At 47.0% G+C, this 21,703-nt stretch overlaps 1 protein-coding gene across 1 annotated transcript in view; it reads left to right on the top strand.

The window, feature by feature from the left end:
- Nucleotides 1–18,432, top strand: part of SLC66A2 (solute carrier family 66 member 2) — a 68,260-nt gene extending 49,828 nt beyond the window's left edge. The window contains exon 6 of the mRNA XM_082306230.1: nucleotides 15,227–18,432. Coding sequence (XP_082162356.1) covers nucleotides 15,227–15,434 — 208 coding nt within the window. The 3' untranslated portion in view covers nucleotides 15,435–18,432. The remainder of the gene's footprint in view (nucleotides 1–15,226) is intronic.
- Nucleotides 18,433–21,703: the final 3,271 nt, after the last annotated feature.

The raw sequence follows: 21,703 nt of genomic DNA, 5'->3' as shown, positions 1-21,703 counted from the left end.
GGTCCTCTTGCCGCGGTTGTTGAGCTCCTGGTGTGCGCCGTTGTCTCTTCCCCGGCTGCACGCTGGGCACGAGGCAGCAGGTGCTGTGCCTGGCTCCGGGCTGCGTGCACGGTGCGGGGTCAGAGGGATGGAGCCGGGGAAGGGCTGTGTCTGTGAGCTGTTTCCCAGGTCTCTCTTCCAGCCTGTGGCCAGTTTTCCCTCTGCTTGAAAGGAACCTCCTTTCTGCACATCCTTGGTCTTCTGCGTTTGGCTGACACAGGGTCAAACTTCGCCACCCAGAGACAGCTGGCACAATCAGTTACCTGCTTACGTGGCGATAGGAGCCTGTCTTGAGAAATCTGGCCTGAAAAGGCTGAATGAGGAAAACCTCAGTATTGCATTCAATCAGATTATTGCGTGATGAAATAAAATACTAATTAAGTTCCTCCTGTGGCAGTACTGGGTCGATCACTGTGATTATCCTGTTTTAAAAACCACAAGTCACTGAAAGAGAAACAGTCAGCATTTATTGTCTCAGAAGCTGCTCTGGAGCGAAGAGTTGCAAATTTTAAGAACGCTTTTCCTTTCAGAAGTGTTTCATGAGGTGCACTGCAGCTGTGGGCTAGTTAGGAGCAGGCATTTATCTGAAATGTATCCAGTGAAATAAGTGCAGTGTAAAGAGGTATGAAAGAAAGAAATGATATTAAATGTATATCCTGAGATAGTATTTTCTCTTTTACCCTATAGATAATATTAAGAATACTAGAAGACAGTATTTCTTAGGGAGATAAAATTTAGTTGTGGGGTGGTTTTATTTAGTACTGCTCTATAGCTTTTTCCTTTATGACACATGCAGCTCTTTATATAATTTTTTAAGAGAAGCTTTTGATTTTGGAGGACAGCATTTGTCCAGAGACAAATCCTGGCTTTATTCAAACTCTGTTAAGATTAATGCGAGCTGCTCGATTTTTCTGCCTGTATTGGATTAGCCAGGTGCTGTGATGAACAGATGTAGAAGGCTTTATTCAGGGCTGGTTAACCAATGTCTGGCCACCTCCTCTAGTGAGATTTTAGACTTAAGGAGATTGGGCAAGTGCTTTAAAAATGCCACTGCTGTGGTTTCTTGGGATTTTTTAGCCTGAGGGAATTTTTGAATAGTGAATAGGTAAAAGAGATCCAGTGAGTTACTTCCTTTGGAGTTCTGCTGTTTAAAAGAAGACAGAACCCTAAGCTGGAGAGGAGTGGCAAGAGTTACGGATGTTTCTGCTCAGGCACTAACTATACATTAGCTTCTTAACTAAAGAATAGATTTCGTTCCATTGAACAGAGATGCTAGATGCAATCAACATCTGTTAGAGCAACTTTGTTACATATCTGTGCTTCTTTGGGGAGATTTAGTAAAGGAGAAAGAGAAATTAATTGGAAAAGGACTTTAAAAGTGCTTAAAAGAAGGAAAGTTAGAAGAGGATGATGCAAGCAATGGCAGTGTTGGTTTTTTAATTTTTTTCGCAGCTCTTGTTTCTCACTGACAGAAATTGCGTGGATGAGAGCAAAATCAAAGAAATAGGAGTAGGGGTAATGGATGCCTACATGAGAGATTTCCTTTTCTGAGTATGCCATATACATGAAGCAGACACTGGCCAGTACAAGGGTGACCTGAGTTAGTAGTGCATTGTGTCCGGCCTGGGACTAAACACCAAGGAAGCTGCTGAAGACAGGGAACTGTTTCTCTCAGGCTTTGGAATTGCAGCCTCCCGATGCTGATATAGCAGTGTCTACTCTTATTCTTAAAGTAGTAGCTGCTTTATGTATTAAACAGTCAAAATAGAGAAGGTGGAAGAGGGATATGGGAAGTAGGGACCATTTAGTTTAAAAAGAAAAAAAAAATAGAATGGCTTTGTGGGTTCCAATCATCTGACCCAACTGAGAAGCAGTTTTTCATTATGGAAAGCATTGTATAGACAATCATAAGGGACTAAGTTATAAAAGAGAAAGTGGTTTTCAAGAGAATAATTAGGAACTAAAGGGTAAATCTGGGACCCTGGCAAATGGAGAAATCAAGGTCTTAAGTGTGAGCCAGAAATACATTGGGTAAATGAAAAATTATTAGCACTACTTGAAAGTCGTTTGTACTTATTGTTGTATAGGCCATTCCTTAGATTCACTGCCTTTCCTATTGCACTAAGTTAATCAAAACTGTCTGTCAGTGTGCTTGCAAATTGCCTATTTTAAACTATTCTTATCACTTACTGTAGTTCTATGATTGTATTCATTTGTCTTCCTAAATGCTCTTTCTTTCTACTCAGATCCTTAGTTTTCTCCATGGGTCTGCAAAAATCGTTGTCATTGCTTCTGAGGCTCCAGCCAGCATTCATACAATTTTCTGGGGAAGTTTTACTTGTTTCATTGTTTTGCTTTGGTGACCTTTCTTCTTTCAGTACTGTGGCACTGATCAGCTGGTTACTGTTGTCCTTTGTGGTGGCCTTTATATAAAATAGTCTGGGGTTTCTCATTTTTGGACTTTGCATACGCATCCAGGTTTGCAGGAGTTTGGGGAGTAGTCAGTAAACAATTTTCATGACTGGATGGACCAGGGTTTGGTACAGCTGGAAGGCTTACTGCTTACTGCTTCTCTTCTCTCTTCCCCTTTTCATTTGTGGTTCTAATGGATTCAGGAACATCACATTCCCTTCCTGAATCTGGCTGTTTTAAAGTTAGAGGTTGAAGAAGGTGGTCTCTAGCCCTCAGAAGATTTCTAGTTTCTTCTCCCTTTGAAGTGATACTACATCAGGAAAGTTAAACAGGCTTGGTCTCTCTCTAGTGCATTCAGGATGAGGGCAGAGTCCTGTCAGCATGTGAACAGATAGATTGAAACCATTTTGTTCTGATCCCAGGAAGCAAACAGATTATCTCCTCCACACCCTCTTTTCAGTTACAGCAGACCTGTGATCTCTCTGCCTTTAATCCCATGTTCTTTCCCTTCCCTGTGCAGTGCTCCAGGTTCAAGGACCTGCACTTTCTGCTTGACTCTCTGCAGACATGTGGCCTGCGGGTTGCTGTGCTGGGGTCAGCACTGCATTCACCTCCATGCTTGCCTGCTGCGTCTCCCCAGAGCTGTTCTCTCAAGGCCTGCAGCAGCACAATATGAGGCTCCAAAGACAGTTCTTTGTGCCCTGTGCCCTCAAGACATCTGAGAATTTCAGGAACTGAAGGAAAAGGCAGGTGGAAAAACCCAGGAGGGAGTGGGAGACCCTTCCTCAGCCTCCCAGCACTTCTGACAGCGTGAGTGGCAATATCCAGTTCCCTTAAGCATCGTCCAGATGGCAGCAGAGTGTGGACTGCTAAAGCTCTTGCACATATTGAACCTCTTTCTCCTTTCTCTTCCCCTGGCACCTCATCCCATCAGTTCAAAAAGTAAATTCAAAGCAAATGACTTCAAACCAAAAGCATTAATCTTTTACAAATAGTTCAAGGCTTCTTTACAGTAATAGGAATAAAGCACTGCTGGCATCTCTAATCATTGCTCTCTTTAGTTGGTGCTTTTCCCTGTGCCCTGAAAATTTGAAATACAAGAGAAAATCTATTGTATTTCTTTTACAAAAACATTCTGTTAAGTTTGGGCACTCCGTTTTCTGCTGGCAAGGAAGTGTCATGGAAGGTATTTTGCATAGTTAAGGTCAGGACTTGCCAAGTCACAAAAAGTCCAAGTTGAGCTTATCATGAAGGCACCTGAGAGATGAAAGTTTTCTAAAAATGTCTTTTTCCTCTGTTACCTAACAGATTTGGGAACAAAAGTGCGTCAGTTCTTGAAATTCCAGCACCTGTATTGTTTTGCCAGAGTTCACTGCAGCCAGTTGTGTAAGTGGGATAAGTTATCTACTTCCATGGTTGCAGAATTGTCTCCCTCAGTGCAGTAGGACTGAGTGGGATTAGAAATATGGAAGTAAAATGAGCTTTGGGATTGGAGAAATGTGGATTGAGATACAAGGATACAAATATCCATAATGGTAATACTGACGGTGATGAAGATCTGTGAAGTGTGCAGAGTGGTGAGTAATTTAAGTGGTTGGTAGATGAGCTAGAACAGCAGGAAAAAAAGGTTGGTGGAACTTGAGCTGGGAAGTGACTTTGCAAGGTGGTCCAGAAAGACGAGGGATTTTCTGTTACAAGTTGACCTGCAATGATGCATTTGGTCCCCTGCTCCTCAGACACAGAAGGACAAGCAAACAGAAGAAGAGTGGGAAGTGCAGTGACTGACATGTTGGATGATCTGCCTGAAAACTGAGACAGGGGAGGAAGTGCTTGTAGCATTCTTCAGTGGGATGTAGAAAGAAACAAAACTTGGTGTCAGAAAAAGCTGTTTCAATAAGGCTCAAAGGTAGGGTTTTAATTTGTTCCGGGGAGGATGGCTGGGAATGATACATATCCACATAAGGGCATGGAATTATATGCCAAACAAGATGTCCTGGCGTTGTCAGGTAAGCTTTCAGGGTAGTGCTGGAAGCCCTGTCCCTTCAGGTACTAAATCTTGTATTGGAGAATTTCCTAAAACAGGATTCATAGTGTGCAAAGGGGCAGATGGCAAGAGTTTGGGAATGAAGATGGGCTAGGGGATGTCTGTCCTTCTTGAAGTGCGAAGACCCTACTCGGGCTGAAATTTTAAGATTTGTGTCATGCTACTGTGTGTGGGATGTGATTGTGATGCTTTTATTTCCTCCCTACAGCATTCAGTTCTGTCCACAGCAGGGCTTTAAAGCACCGCTCTGCAGCCCCTGTGGGTCGGTGGTAACGCTGCACACGGGAGGTGGCTCAGAAAGCGTCGGGTTTGTGGTGGCACCTTCTGACAAAGCACAGCCTTCCCGCCGGGCTTTGCTTTGGGAAGGCACACAGGCGCGTCACTGTACCTCTGTGCGTGCACGTGCATGTGGAAGGAAAGGGGAAAACCTGGCATATAGAGCTTGCAAGCGGTTATTTCCTTATAACAGTAAAGCATTTTTGAGAAGAATGTGAGCTTTGTTTCTTGCAAAAATCTTACCTTATTTCCAGGCAGTAAGCGGACTGGAAGGTAGGACTTTGTCCCTGAGTGATCGCTCTTATTTTACATACTAGTGTGTTTGAGGTTTTAGTTTCTCCAGTGTTATCTTAGAATGTGAGAAGCGTTTTACTAGCTGAAGGATGTGATTAATTCATGAAAAGTGATGACTGTAATATCACTAGATTTTGTCCTTGGGGGCACTTGGCTTTGGAGACAGCCACTGAATGCTAGTCATCTAGAACAAGGTAAGCAGTAGAGCTAGGACTGTTACCTTGTGTATGTTGACCGAAGTGATAACTGCAGTTATTGAACTGAAATACTAAAAGCGCGCTCAGGCTACGTACTGGTTACCATATGAAGGTGAAGGGAAGAATGTGGTCAAATTACCTCAAGTTAAATTGGATGAAGAGTCTGATGATTTCTTTGTTGTTTAGGGCAGGAAGAAAGGAAGATTTAAAAGCGTGACAATTTGAGCCTTGGGATACACAGCTGTGCTGAAGCAAAGCTCTATTCCCTCCCGTCTTTTTATTACCTTTCAAATTGAATGTGTCCCAAGTTATTTAGAACTAGAGAGGAAATACACTGAATGGTGTTACCCAGGGACATTATTTTGCCATTTCTTAGCAGTGGCCCTGTGGGGCAGAGCAGTGTGTCCCTCCTGGCAGCGGGCAGGCTGCAGCAGCCGGGGTGTGGGGGGCCAGTTCGCCCTGCGGGGAGGCGAGCCATGGGAAGGAGTGCTGCTTCCCGGGGTTTGCTGCTGGCCGGCTGCATGGCAGCAGGGGTGTGGGGACGGCCCCCTCACCACCCGCCTTTCGGTGGGTGGCGTGGGGCCCCGGGGGTGGCAAGATGACTGGTTCAGCTAGCTGTGCCAAGCGGCTGGAGTGTCGACGGGCAGCATGAGAGCGTCTAGAGCAGCATTAGCCAGCAGCTGTGCCTACAGCTCCGTTGATAGTAGTGCCTTGAGCAGGAGGTGAGAGACAGGGAAAGGGGGACAGATACACAAGGACAACTTCATGAGCGAGATGCTGAAAGGTGGTGTAATTTCGGTGTGCTCTGCACCATTTACATTAAACTGACACTACCATGTGCGTTGGCAGCTGACTGTGTTACTGCAGGGCGTGATTTGCTGCCCCGGCACCTGACGCTCCCTGTCACGGCACCAGGTCTTGAAGCTTCCAAATCCACCAGCAGCAGAGGCAGAGCCCATCTCATACGAGTTCGTACCACATGTCTGAGCAGACCTGAGCTTTGCAGTCTGGCCAGCATCCACTTGCGTCTCCTGGCAGGAAGGGCACCGGTGTGAATTGTGGTTCAAGTCTTTCCTCTGATTCACAGAAGAGATGTATTTTCACACCTGCTGCACAGACTTAGGGTGTTTGAGGCTGTTAAAACCTGCTGACCTTCTTTCTGCAGCACAAGTTGTAGAGTACTAGAAATATTTTGTAGCCGCTAAGGGTTACCAGTTTCTGGACCTTTAGGCATAGCTGCTTGAAATACCAGTGATCCTGGGCTATACACCAGCTCCAGCCCTGCGTTGCATGTCTTGTAGTTTCCCCTTGACTCTCCTTTGACAGATGTGTTCTAACAAATACTGGCTTTTGGGTCGGTGTGCTAAGTGGGGTGAAACTCCTTGCCGCTCTTGGGAGTTTAGAAAACAGATGTTCAAGAGGAAAAATAATTTACAAGTACCTGTGTATCCTATTTTACTATAAAACTTCGTTGTTTATATGTGAGTCTGCATAAGATGCATATATTAAAAAAGAAGCCACCAACAATCACTTTAGACTGCATCTTTCTGGGTTTGTTTGCCTGACAGCATTCCAGAGTGAAATCCTCCATTTCATCTTTTCTCAGTGACGTCCTTGAAAATCACAGGAGCTTTCAGATAGTTTGCTCTTGTATTCCAGCCCTCTGTGGTATCCATTGTTCATGGATGCGGCTTTAACTCAATTGCTTTAGCTCTGTTCCAGAGATCCAAAATGTTGGATCTATCTTGCTGCATGCTCCTCTTAACTCCTGCTAGCATTGCGGGGCTGGACAAATGGCTCCCTCTGGGGATGGTCAGTGCTGCTCCAGCCTCAGAGGAATTGTTGAGAAGTGAGGTAAGGCACTTATGCCGAGGCAGAGCTCATAGGACTGGTGAACAGTTTCATGCTTGGATTCCCAGCTGGCTGTGCAGTATTTAAAAACAAGATCTGTGCTTGCTCACACGTAAGGACCTGTCTTAGGGTACGCATGTTTAGTTTCCAGATTTTCAAACTTCAGACGTGTTGGATATCTGATCCCAATGTTTTCTTCTCTTTTTTTTTTTTTATCGCCTTTTAATAATTTTTGGCAGACGAAACCATTTGGTTAGCATCAGAAGTCCCTTTTCTTAAGCCATATGGCTTTTTGTTAGGAACAAATGCTCTATTTATTAATTTTTGTTTGTTTTGTGCAGTGTTAAAAATACGATGGCATTCGGGTTTCATGTTTTCTGGTCTGTGTTTCACTGTTGAAGGCAGGCCAGCCTCTGATTGAAGTGCAGTGTTACGGATGCTTGCTGTCTTCCCTAAGTAGACTATTTTGGAGCTGCAAATGAAAGCTGAAGGTTTTCCAAAGTCAGGATGTTATAACTGAATCTGCTTTCTCTTACAGACATTCCCATGCAAATGGCTTGTGGGAGGTAACAGCTTAAAAGGTTGCAGGAGAGATACCTTCTGTACCCTCTTCCTCGCTTCCCAAAACCAAATGCAGTGTTCAAAGTACTCATTGACAGGCTGGCTCAATGTGGACCTTATTCCTGAAGGAAATACTAGCTTGTCGGCTCTTAAATTATTTTATTCTGCTTTTATACCCCCCCCCCCCCCAGTCATTTAAAGAACTGTCACCATTTTTTAACATATATGAAAGTCAAGTGCTAATATACGAAGAAATGTCAGAAACTATGGCAGTCTAAAAAGTCAGATTTTTGAATCCGGTATCACCTGTGTCTTGGTCTAGCACTTCACCATGATGTGGGGAGGTTGTGGTCAACTTCCACTGATTCTTGAACAAAAAGAGTCCAGGCTAACTCTCCTCTTTTTAGTTCCAGTTGCCTGAGATAGAAAGAAAAAAAAAAAGGCAACTTTCAAAGTAGATAAAGGTCAATGAATTATACTCATTTTTCTGTTATTGAAAATAACTTAGGATTTTTGAGTTCGTTGACTGTCTGAGCACAATTAGCACTACGTTTGTGACTGCAGCAGGATGTAATTACATCGGGGCAACACGTACCTCCTGTTGCTATTTGTGCTGAAATGTCTGGTCAAACCTCTACAGAATTTCTCAACGGAAGTGACTGTCTAATGTCTGATTCTCTTTGTGTCTTCCAGCTTGCAGGGTATTTTTGGGTTTGTGTGTTAAGCTACAAACATGCAGAGTCATAACGTTGATGTGGGAAAATCCACGGTGCGAGCAGGAAGCGAGTGCTGCCGCGTCTGTCTTCTTGTGTAGGTTTTGTGCTAAGTACCAGCCCGTGTTCTGCAGGCTGCTGCTCTGCAGCTCTGCTAATGTGCTACTGTTTGTAAGTTATTTTGATGGATGGTTGCAACTAGTTGTAAGACAGACTGGTTTACCAGGGAGGAGGAAGAGGGGGTTTCACATCTCGGGTTTTTTTACAAGATCTTCTATTTGGTAGTTTTTGCTCTTTCAGATGAAGGAAGAAGAAAGGTGTAATGACCAAGAAGTGGCCAATGTTGAGCAGAGCGTGCAAAGATTCCAACGGAAAATCAGAGACTTGAGACTGTCACAGCCAGGTTTTGAGCAGAAGGAATGATGATGCTGAAAAGCTTTGATTCGAGTAGCATTAGTCCTGCATAAGGGGGGTTGAGCCTAAGTATCTCATTGTTCTGTAAATTACTCGGTCTCTAGTACAGTTCCTCAAAGAGAAGCAAGAGAAAGTTGGTTTTGGTTTTTTATTTTTTCCTTTTGAATGCACTTTACGAGCTCTTTCTACATCTGAATAATTTCAGGAGTATTCTGTGAAAATTATGGTTCGTTGGCTGACTGCAGATATGGTGTACTAATAGGTGTTTTTTACCTCTAGTTGCTGTCACTTCAGAATTAATGCACAACATACAAGGAACCTGAATGAAGCAAATTGTTCCTTGAGAAAAGTGAATGCTGTTTTCCAGCATGACATTTATTTATTTGGCAAATGAAGATTGGTACAGTGCCTTTTGAATTCTGCTATCGGTGGTAGAGAACAGCAGTGCTGTAGGGCGTTTTTATATTACCATATTAAAAAATAGCATGTAGCAACCTACCCCTAGTCTAGTGCCTGATCAGAAGTGATGCTGTCCTTCTCAGAATTAATTCCAACAGCAGAATAAATAAGTGCTCTTTCAGATTTTAAGAGCAGTTGAAAAATACCAGACTTTTCTCTTTGTGGTCAATTGTAATTTACACAGACTTGACACTGACTGTTAGAACATTAGCAACTCCTTGTAATGAGCTCAGCTGTAAGGAAGGCGCTTGCTTCCAGGAGGTTTGTTGTCATTGGATACTGCAGTACGGATTTACATTACTGGGAAGTGCTATTTTTACCGCGAGTCTGCTTCAGCCTCTGGCAATACCAGCTATTTCAGCGCAGTTCCTGCCTCCTGCCCCTCCAGTTGGCATCTCTCTTGTCACACAACCAAACGCTGCCATTTGTTTATTCCTGCCTCCCCAAATTGCTCTGTGGCACTGCTCACCCCTAACCTGCTCATTCATTTGTGCTAAGAGCAGTTGTGGTGTCCTACTAGGCCGTATCCTCCGTATCAACAAGGTGAGCGTTTCCTGCCTTCCGCGTCTTCCCAGCTTAGCTTTGGGCTATTTCAGGAAGGGTATCAGTGTATTTACTCCTACATCTTGCTTTGCTGTGTAGCCAGTGCTGTGCAGAACAGCTTCGCTCATGTGGCTTTGCAGACGTCAGGAAGATACAGCGTGAAGTTGGTCTTTGTGAGATAGGTTGGGAAATTTTTGCTGCATGCAGCCTCCTTGTGCTGTGCTGTCCAGTCTCAGGTAGTGTTGATGGTGGGCCCTGATTGCCTCTTGCAGCAAAGCCTCATCTATGTTAACAGTGCAGCATTTTCCCTTGCACTGTGAAGCCAAGGGCCAGACCTACGCCAACGGGCTGCGATCTGCCAGCCGGTGGCCCCTGGCACATGGCACTGTAAAGGAGCAGAGCCACGCAGAGGGCTTGTTCACCACCACTGGCAGCCTGCGTTGGAGCCGCTGCTGCGTCATGCGGCTCTCTGGGAGACTCATGCTGTGGCTGTGATCCCACAGATTTTCCATCACGTGGCACGCAGAGCCCTGCAGGGGAAGAAAGCTGAGACTAGAGGGTTGCCCCCTTTGGTGTATTGGTAGTTTGTTAAAAATGAGCCTCACCTGTCTTACAGGAAGGGACTGGAGCTTCATTCAGCAAATGGAGGTTACAGCAGAGCAGTGGAAGAAGGGCTCAGGTGTGCCCTCCTCTTTTTCCTCTTCCTTCCCCACAACCAACTGAAAACTCAGTTTCTTTTGGGCAATAAAACCCTCCCTTTCTGCACAGACACTGCTCTTTTTTCCTCTGGGGCAGGTAAGAGGCAGCTATCTGCGCAAGATAGGTTGGTTTCTTTTCTACTCCAAAAGTAAGAATAAATACAAGAATTACCTCTCTTCCCCAAGTGAGCGGGTGAAGTTGAGAAGCTGCGGACAAAAACTGGCTTTTCTATCTTGTGTGGCATCCTGAAGTGACACGATAGCTGGAAGCATGAGAGCAGCGATGGTGTATCCGTGTGATCAGTCACACATAGTCACGCACGCACCATTGCATTATTGTGAATGGCATCTGCATACGCAGCAAGGACAAGGCAATTCCACAGCCCAAATAAGGGCGGAGGACCATTACTATTGTACCCGAGCATCTGGAAATTAGGACGTGGCAGAAGCCACGCTGATGTGTACACTTGATTCAGCCCCTCTCCCAGCCTCCCGAAGCTTGGGCCTGTGATGGGGTAGTGGGGGCAGGGGCAGCTCTGTTCCCCCCGAGATGCCACGCAGGTACTCGATGGGTTTCTCACCAAGCTGAAACTTTCAGGCTGTGTGTGCAAATGGGTGCTGGTTGAGACGGGGGAGAGCCAACAGCAGTTGTAGCTGTTCCCCTCCCCAGGGTGGGCACTGGAGGAGTGAGACACAGACTTAATTGGAGAGGGTCTGGGGGTGTTTGGGGATGCTTGCAGACATTACAGTGATGAGGTGGGGGTCCTGGGCTAGCGCACGCCTCTTCTGCTCGTTCCCTAGCTTCACCCTTGTGGTGGGTTGACCTTGGCTGGACGCGAGGTGCCCACCAAGCCACTCTATCATTCCTCCTCCTCAACTGGACAGGGGAGAGAAAAATATAACAAAAGGCTCCTGGGTCGAGATAAGGACAGGGAGGGATCACTCACCAATTACTGTCACGGGCAAAACAGAGTCAACTTGGGGAAATTAATTTAATTTCTTGCCAATCAAAATCAGATTAGGATAATGAGAAATAAAAACAAATCTTAAAACACATTCCCCCCGCCACTCCCCATCCCCCTTCTTCCCAGGCTCAAACTTCACTCCCGAATTCTCTGCCTCCTCCCCCCAGCGGCACAGGGGGACGGGGAATGGGGGTTGCAGTCAGTTCATCACACGTTGTCTCTGCTGCTCCTTCCTCCTCAGGGGGAGGACTCCTCACACTCTGCCCCTGCTCCAGCGTGGGGTCCCTCCCATGGGAGACAGTCCTCCACGAACTTCTCTCATGTGGGTCCCTTCCATGGGTGCAGTCCTTCAGGAGCAGACTGCTCCAGTGTGGGTCCCCCACAGGGTCACAAGCCCTGCCAGCAAACCTGCTCCAGCATGGGCTCCTCTCTCTGCACAGGTCCTACCAGGAGCCTGCTCCAGCATGGGCTTCCCATGGGATCACAGCCTCCTTTAGGCATCCACCTGCTCCAGCATGGGGTCCTCCACGGGCTGCAGGTGGCTATCTGCTCCACCCTTAACCTCCACGGGCTGCAGAGGGACAGCCTGCCTCACCATGGTCTTCGCCACGGGCTGCGGGGGAATCTCTGCTCTGGCGCCTGGAGCACCTCCTCCCCCTCCTTCACTGACCTTGGTGTCTGCAGGGCTGTTCCTCTCACAGATTCTCACTCCCCTCTCCCGGCTGCTGCTGTTGCGCAGCAGTTTTTTCCCCCTTCTTAAATATATTATCCCAGAGGCGCTACCACTGTCACTGATGGGCTCAGCCTCGGCCAGTGGCGAGTCCATCTTGGAGCCGGCTGGCATGGGCTGTATCGGACATAAGGGAAGCCTCTAGCAGCTTCTCACAGAAGGCACCCCTGTAGCAGCCCCCCACCCCTTGCCATGCAAACCCAATACAACCCTGAATGCCCTTGTCCCAGGCTGTACTCCTCTGTCTGTCCACCCCAAATTCAGGTCATTTCCAAGGACTTGTGTCCCAAGTTCCCAGCCTCTTTTTCCTATCCCCTTCTCATCTGACCGACCTCTCTGCTCCTCTGATGTCTCCCTGGCTTTCCTCTGGGGATCTTCATTGCCTCTTCTGACTTCTTGCATGACACTGTCCCCGTTTCCTTGCCAAGCTGTTTTCAGTTACCCCACGCACCTTTAGGTCTGTGCTGGACATGCTCCTTTTGTCCAGTCCCAGCCTCTCCTCTGGAGAGCAGCCGGCACTCCCACAGTCACTGCTTTGCATTAACCCCGGGTTCTGAGAACCTCAGTGCAGCTGTAGTACTAAGGTTTTGTGGAACATCAAGTATATTGTATATTTTTATTTTGCGTTTTTATAGTACCTTGGTGATTTGCAGGTTTTCTCTGCTGTTTTGTCCAAGCTACTGGACAGAGGAAGATGTATATTTTTTGATTCAGTGGCAGACTGGTGATGTTAGCTCTTTAAACTATCCCTTACATTTTTTTAAATCATTTTTGCCAAGGACAAGTTGAGATTTTCCTGTGTATAGAGCATTGTCATGTCCTAGTGAGAACCCCAGGCATGATGCTGATTTCCTTGAGCGTCCGATGTACAAGCTGAAGAGTGGGGCTCTGGAACATGCAAAGGCATTGGAGCATGCACCAGGTTACCCAGTTGGTATTGCAGGCTGTTGAGTTCACAGGTGGCTTCCTAGCAAAACCCAGAATTGCTCTGGCAAACTCAGCACAGCGTATGACACAGCTAGAGGTGTGCTTCTAGTGCTTGGCTCCTACGCTGCTGCTGAACTGCATGTGTCCGTGATGTTTCCCCCAGCAATTATTCTTTCTTTGGGGGAGTAAACTCTTTTGTAGGCTGTACATCTGATAGTGTGGATTTTCTCCTCCACATCTGCACTGCACTGTGGGGTCACTTTTAAAACCCTTGGCTTTCTCCATGGGGAATATGGGACAAATACCCTTTGCACATTAAATTCCTGTTCAGATATTTCGTGGCATCCCTGAATTGTCTTTCTGTCAACAGCGAGCAGTTAGTTTGACCTGCCAGGTTTAGCATGTGCTTTTAGTGAGGGTCCCCAACCATGCCAGGACAGATTCACAATTAAATTGTCATCGGTTGACCAGCAAACACTGATAAGCTTAAAATTGGAGGAGGAGGAATGTTGGCTTCCTGCAAGCAAGGTGCCAGTTTTATTACCCTCAGCGTTTGTCGCCCTTCCTAATTAAAATCCCAAACAATCCCCGCCACCGCCTGTGTCTGTAAACCTCCCATAAGTGTGCTGTAAGGTGACTCGGTGTGACTGGGAACATGCAGAAGGCAGGTGGTGCGGGCTGTTTGCGCCAAGCACAAATGACACTGTGGGTTCCGCAGTTGTTTTCCTTCTCTGATTATTTATTTATGTTTTTAGAATGACGTTGGGTGGGGAATGCCTGCTTACTCAACCCCATGTCCTTGCTTGCACTTCCACGCAGAGACTCTCTTTGGAAGGTCTATAGGATTGTAGACCTGGTTTATGCTCTCAGTCACGTGAGATAAGTTACAAAAAGGCTTGTGTTTCCGTAGTGCGATGGGGCAGAATAAACTGATGCTCTTGGCCACCCTTCCTGTATGGGGAGAGAGTGGGCTGCAGCATTTGGCTTGCAATAGCATTGTGTACTTGTGTCCAAAATACAAATTGTGCGAGCTCCCTGCCTGAATGTTTGACAAATTAAGTCCTACCCTGCTGCATGGGCCTGACTGCGTTTGATGAATTGGAGTCAATGCTGGCAAAACGTAATTGCTCATAATCATGACAAATCAGGTGCAGTGTTCACACTGTGAACTACAAAGCTTTTGTCCACTACTGCTTATCCAGCTGCTGAAAAAGCTCTCCTGTTAAAGTGCGTGAAGCTCAGAAACAGCCTTCAGGATCTGGTTGTTCACATTTTGTTGAGGGCACTGAAAAAAATTTGGTCTGTTTGAAAACCTTGCTTCTGTTCCCCAGAGTTTCTCCTGATGTGGGGGAGCAGGAGCTGGACTGCAGGACAGGGGATGGCTCAGCAGTACAGCAAGATGAAAGCAAGGATGGCTATTACAAGGAAGTCTAAGCATTGCTCTTGATCTGTGTCCTTGATAAAAATCCCTAGTGATGTTCATCCGTCCAGGAACAGCTGCAGGCATGTCGTTTCCCCTCTTTCTGTATTACTGGACAATCTGTCTTTCTGTTTTTTTTGGTTTGGCATTTTCTGCAATAAGAAATGGTTTCTTGTATCTGTCAGAAGTGTTTGTTTCAGCAGATGCTAAAAAAGCATGCACGTATGAGAGAGCAGTCTACGTGTTACTTCACCTTGCGTGAGCACAAAGTTGCACGCACAAGAAGTAGCTGTTGGGATGAATTGCCTTTGTTTTCCATGCACTGTATTACTTTTGGTCAGTGCTGTCGGCATGTGGCAGTCATGTTTACAGAGCACCGCTGAGTCAAATATCCTAGCTGGATATTTTAAAATGTTGGATACCTTCATAGCCACAGGCATTTGGAGCTGTAATTGTTGAGATAAGAGTGCTGCAGTTTGTGGGGTAGAAAATTTGATCCTTCCTTCCAAGTACAGTGCTGCACGTCTTGGCTAGGCACGCTGTCTGCCCTCGTCGAGGGGAGTCCCAACCCACTGTTGAGTATAAACCCTCCCTGAAGTAGGTGGGATCCTTTGGCACAGGAGGTCTAATCACAAGCCAAGTTCTTCTCAGTAAATACTCTTCCCTTCTTTTTTGTCTTTTAGTGTCAAGATGGTGCTGATGTGGACCAGTGGAGACACATTCAAGACTGTTTACTTCATCTTGAATCAGGCCCCTTTCCAGTTCTCCATCTGTGGACTCCTGCAGGTTTTTGTGGACATTGCCATCCTGTTGCAGGTTTACTTGTACAGTTACTACCCTCAGAAGCCTGTGTCCCACACTGCACACCCAGCCAGCACCAAGGCCCTGTGAGGCACTTAGCTGGGCAGGTTGCAGGTCAACAGCGCTACGGAGTCAGCCATGGCAGCTCCTCTTCTGCTTGTAAATACTCCTGTGCTGCCGAGTTGAAAGCAGAAATGAGAACAAGGATTGAAAACTTGGCTGTGCTTCCAGCTCGGGAGGTTTTATTTTAGATAACTTGCTCTCTCTGTTTTCAGACTTAGCTGTACAGAACTGTTTCTTGGTGGGGGGGAGGGGCACTTTATTTTTGCATATGTACCTATAAGCCTTATCAATTCACAAATGTTTGTATATTTAATCACAAGGGCTGGATGGTTTGTGTTTTTAATGCTATTTAAAAATGTTACACCACAGAAATGATAGGATATTTTGTCTGAAACTTTTACCTATTTATATAATATAAAATCTGTATATTGGCAGGAAGTTTGTGGCATATGCTAGCGTTCAGTATCTCCACGATGTAGGAAGAAGTATCGAAGAGCAAATGCAGGAGCTTTTTCTTTTCTTTAAGAAGGGTGTCTGGTGAGCAGAGGAGGTGAGGGCGGGAAGCCCTGCAAAGAGGTGAGCAGCCAGAAATGAACCAGCCACACACAGCGTAAAGCATCAATGTGCTAAGGAGTGAACGGCAGGTGTTCACCCCCGCTGCGGGATCAGTGTGGCAGGCAGACACATCGAGGAGATGGTGAAGGGGGTCTGAGCATGGACGATGCTGGAGCCATGGGTAGCGTGGGCACAGCCAGTCAAGCGGTCAGCCAAAAGGAGGAGCGAACAGGAGACTGCAGGTAACTTAGGTAGTCATGCTTTGAAACGATGGCGTTTGGGAACAGCCCGCCCTGCGCTCAGGGGGCAGTGCTGCACTTGCAGCTGTGCACAGGACAGAGCTGGACTGTAGGACGTCTTTCACAAACCAAGGGGCCAGCAGATGCCTGTTGCCAGTATTGCCAGGCAAGTATTTCTAGATGGCGATTGAGCCACAAAGGTAGAAGCAACTCCTCTTCCATTGCCTCGGAAGGGGAAGTGAAAAAGTTTGAGACAGAGGAAAAGCCATATGCTATGGAGTAGGACTAACATCTGACAGCTTGATTTGTTGAGGCTGAGATTCATGTTCTTGTTGTTTAATGCCAAACAAGAACCAGTTTATGTTTTAGGGTGTTTCTTACATTGACTCAACAAGGAAGGAGTCCACGTTTTCCTTTTTCTGTTGCTTAAGATCTTCTAGGCTCTTAGAAGAATCAGCAGCCTGTACTTAGACAGAGGGACTGAGAAAGCCAAAGGAGCGGAGAGTTTATTTATAAATGTAGATGTTGTCTATAATGGCTGTTTGCCAGCGTAGGTCACCGTGCCCCTTCTGAGAACTGCACGTGTCTAGCAGCTGCGGGTGGTGTGGACCCACAGGGGGCTATGACCAAGCCCCTGGACTTCTGCCAGCTGCCGCCATCAAACTGCCCTGGGCGGTCTGAGGCAGCCATAGCAAGACGCTTAGCCCCAGGAACAGCTACGCCTGCGCTGCTTGCTTCTTCATGAGGCTCCCTCCCTGCTGCTGGGTGAATCCCATCTGACCACAGGCAAGATGTTAGAGCTCGGACAGATTTCTGAGAATCATTTTTTCTCCAAGATGAGCCCAAGAGCTTATGTTTGTTTCTTACCGACAGCAGCAAGTTTGAGGTTTAATAACTTCAGTGTGTAAATCAGATACTTGCCGTACCCTGTTTTATTTGGGAACCTCGTGATTTGAGTCTGGACTGTCTTCATTGGTGGCAAACTGTCCTCTGGAGGGGAAGTGTTGGCAGGCTGCAGCAGTGGGGAATGTCCATCATAAGACAGGGAAGAGCAGGCTGTCCCTGTGCTGCTTTACAGACCTGTGCCCCTCTCACTGCCCAGGCAGCCCCAGGCTGATGTCGGGGCTCCCGCTGCACGTGCCGCTTGGTTTTGGAGCCGACATGTTGGTGGCGGAGGGCTGAGGCCCATACCTGCGGGCAGAAGTCCTGCCCTGGTGCCAAGCCGTCCTGCCCTTTGGTGGGGGCACCGCTGGAGGTGGAAGGAAGGGCATCCTCGGGAAGTCCCTCCAGCCCCGGCAGATCCGGTTGGATCCGTGTGAGTAAAGCAGAGCCGAGGAGAGCTGCTGTTTCTGAGGGCTGGGCACAGAATGCTCTGCGCGGGCACTGACTCCACGCTCTTCGTTCGATACCGTACTCCTTTAGGCCTGAAGTGACCTTACAAAGATGATGTACCCGGCATGGTAGTCTATGAATGTTTTCTTCCTCTCTTTTCTCCAATGTTCAGGTTGTGTTACAGGAACATCTGGGCTTTTGTCTTTTTTAATTGAAAACTTACTTACTTAACAACTGGCTTCTCTGGTATGCTGCTTTAATGAGGATTGTATTTCTACTGTATGCAAACAAACACTTTCTTGTGTGTTTTAATGGTCTGAAGGTTTTTTTTTAATTACTCGTAATGGTAAGATTTTTGTACGTGGTGGTCTTTTTCTAATATTCAATGAAACGGGGATATAAGAAATAAATGGCTCTCAAGAAACATACTTCTCTATGTTATAGCTTCACCTGGGAGTGCACATTTTTGACCACCTCTTTGGCTTTGAACTACAGGTATTACTGAGGATAAAACAACTGTTGTTTTTTCCTTTTGGGACTCTTCCTTGAGCAGGTTCTTGAGTCTGTCATCAGTACCCAAACCAGCGAGCTCTGCAGACCAGTCTCATTCACACCAGAGCTGCAAATGCTGGAAGAGAAGCCAGTGAAACCATGTCTAAAGTCATCTTCTGTATGTGGCATTTAGCAAGGCAGGACTCTTGGCCAGAAACTCTTGAACTTCATCTTGCAAGATACTTTAGGGACAAAATGTTACGGAACTTTGTTTTTGTTCTTTAATTGTCAGGAAGTATCTGTATCAATGATCACCTCAGAGAATAAGAAATCAATTACTTTAAATACATCTCTCTGAATGTATGGCACATTTCATGGAGTTGATTTTCTTTGTCAGTTGCAATGTTTTTTTTTAAATAAAAATTACCTATTATATATAAATTGCAGTGTTTCTTTGTTTTGTTCAGATATAAGATGCGTGCTTCTTAACTCTTATTATAACTCATCTTGTCTAGAGCACTGTCTGTAGGAATAATTAGCGTGCTTTATCCTCCTGATGGGTGGGTAAGCACAAGGCATAAATTGTCCTGAGGTCATGATGCACGACAGGGATTCTGGATTTCTGTCCTCTGCTCTTCTGTACATCCTGAGGTAAACTTACGCTCATGAACCCTTTTATGCTTGTGGTGCTCACAGTAAAAACAAATTACTAGCAGATTATTATGTGGCTTTAAAAAAACCCCGTATTATGCAAACTGCCTAATGAAGTCAAAGACGGGACACAGCTGAGGGACGTCCTCTGTGCAGCCTCTGCACAGAAGATGAGGAAACCGAGCGTGTCATCTCAAGGCCAGCCGCTGTGCCAAGAGGAGTCGTGACCTCCCTCCCTGTTGATGCAGGACATGAAAACAAGCCCGGACAGTCAGGACCAGCCTTGCAGCCCACGTGCGGCTCCGGGGCCCCGCTGGGCTGCTGCCGCAGGCTGTTCGGCTGCTCCGGCCTGGGGAGACGGTTTGCTGTTGCTGCCTGCGGTGGCTGCGGAAGCTGGAGAAGGGGAGTCGGTGAGGGGAAGGGGCTGGGGGCACAGGAGGGAGGGCCGGGGAGGGCAGGAGGAGAGAGGTGGGAGAGACTCAGCCCCCTCAAATAAGGGGCTGAAGGGAGAGACTCCTGGAGGGGAACGAATGAAGGAAAACCAAGACCTGGAAGGGCAAAGGTAGGTAAATCAGTGAAGGGGGGGCAAATGAGGAGGAAAACGAGGGTGGGGAGTAAAACCGGCCTGCTCTGTTACAGCCTGCGGTCAGCGGAGACCACGGAGGCCAACGGCCCAAGCAGCTCCCACAGCAGCCGAGCCTGCTCGTTACTCGTAGGGGTTGCGCCACCTGTCCCAATAGTACTGGTGTTACTGGCTGCTGCTCTGGCACTCGCTGAGGGGAAGCTGATGGTGGGACTGGCTCTGAATGAAACACTGGGGAGCCCCTGCAGCGAACGGGAGCTCTCGCAGCCACCTCCGGGCGCTGCGGCAGGCAGGGCAGCAGCAGGGCCCGCGGCCTGCTGGCTGGTGCGGCGCGGGCCCTGGCCTCGGGGCAAAGCTCTCCCTCGGCCGCGCAGGGCCGGCAGCGCCCTGCGCCGCGGCTCCCTAGAGACGCAGATCTCATGGTTAGGTGTCTGGGTACGTGTGTCTACAGATGTAGTTAGATGCCATTAAAAACATTTTAAAACGAAAGGCAAAGCTCAAATTCAGCACTGGGTAGTAAAGCAAAAGTTGGCCCACAGATGCTGTTTGTTAAATTTGGTTGTGATCCTTAGCTTAGGCTTGAGTGCCAAGAAGGCTTCAAGGACCTGACTGACAGCTGTAGCTTTGTTGGTGGCTTTCTGTAACAGAAAGAAGACATGAATGTGTAAGTAAGTCAACAATATGCCAATAAATAAATGCACTGCCTGGATACCTGTGCCAACAGCAGTAAAGAGGAGACATGGACTAGAACAAAATGTGAGGCACACCCTGGAGCAGATCTCCCTGTAAACAGCCTTGTAAAACAGCCAGGTCCCAAATGGGCATCAGCATCTGGAAATGCCCTGACAGCAAATACAGACTTAGGACTTAGGACCCCTATCCTGCCCCATCTGTGTCCCAGTTTATGTGGATTTGGCTCTTGCAGGTGCTAGCGTAGCTGTACTGGGAGACAGAGGGGCTTTGCTCAGCCTCAGATGGGCCAGCAGAACCACGCTGGATTTCTCTACCCATCGACCCCTCCATCCGCCTCTTTCCTCTGCCGCCCCAAGGCTTCATACTCTTCTGAGGCTGTAGCTTGTAGGTGCCAAGCCCTGCGAGAGCCAAGGATACTTTGCCCCCATGAAGCATCTGCTGTGAGGCTGCTGCAGACCGTGCCTGTTCTGGCCTCAGCAGCCTGAGACAGCAACCTCTCTCCAGCTGACTGCTGAGGAGATGATACCAGTGTCAAGTGTTCCTTATGATTAGTGCTTTTTCTTAGTTCAGGTTGCTATGAGGTAGGAGATGGTGGTGCTGTAGGAGCAGAAGGAGCTGTGTTTGACTTTGTGCCGTTCCCTCTAACTCTGTCCCTTTACCAGTCACTGCATCCTTAGCTCTCAAACACAGTTACGGTTTTCAGATTATTATTGTTGCCAACTGCCACAATTTGTATGTCCAGATCCACACATGCTGCCACCGAGACGGCTGTGTAGAAGAGGTGGCTTTGCTCACATGAGTTGTCAATCTCTGTCCCATAGGAGAAGAGGAGGTGGTTTTTTTTTCCTTGGGGCAAAACGAATGTGCTACAATCATGAAGCACTAGACCGTGTTTCAAAGAAACAGGTGTAACTACCCGCTGGTGCCGGCATGCATGCCTGTAGCATTTGTTATAGTTAGAGACAAATGGCCTTAAATCATGTGTGTGCTGTGTCAAAGAAAAAAACAACCACCACCATACACAGCAAAACCGACACTTCTCCAGCGGCTGAGCAAAATAAGCATCACCCATAACAACAGCTACACGGGGTGAAACTCGCTCTCCTCTGGGTATCTTTTATGTCTGGCAATGCGTGCATCACAACTCTATACAGCTTCCAAAAATAATTTGTTTAAAAGGTTCCTGGTTTATATGTGTTTCCTCATCTGTCATCTCAATAGATAAAATGAAACTTTATTAAAAGCCAGGCCTTGACTAACAGACATAATGAGTGGGTTTTGTCACTTTATTAAAACTCTGTGCGTGCTGGAATTAATTATGTGCCTTTTGAAAAATACAAAGAACTCACTATTGTAGGACAATAGCAACTTGATGGAGCACAGCAATAACATGGTGTGTGTCATCAGCCTGTTTTTCTACACAGCTAGCTGCTGAACTGCAGTTAGCTGTCCCGCTGCTCCTTTTTTCATGCTGCAGGGCCAAAAGCGGCGTTCATTCATAGTTATTTGCTAGCACTGCAAGCGTGAAACTCTTCATTCCGCATGGATATCTACTCCAACATGGCTCTTCTAAGAGTAAGCTAATGCTGATGATCATTCATGGGCCTCACCACCTCGAGGAGATTTATTCTGCACCCTCCATGCCCACTAGCCGTGATCACCCCATTCACACCAGAGCTGCAGCACTGAACAGCACCTGGTGTGCATGAACCAAAGTACCGTGAAAGGTGAACTTGTGGGTTCACCTGGTG

The sequence above is a fragment of the Platalea leucorodia genome (genome assembly GCF_965183815.1).
Source record: "Platalea leucorodia genome assembly, chromosome: 1".
NCBI classification, from domain to species: Eukaryota; Metazoa; Chordata; class Aves; order Pelecaniformes; family Threskiornithidae; genus Platalea; species Platalea leucorodia.
This window is presented reverse-complemented; position numbering and strand designations above follow the sequence as displayed.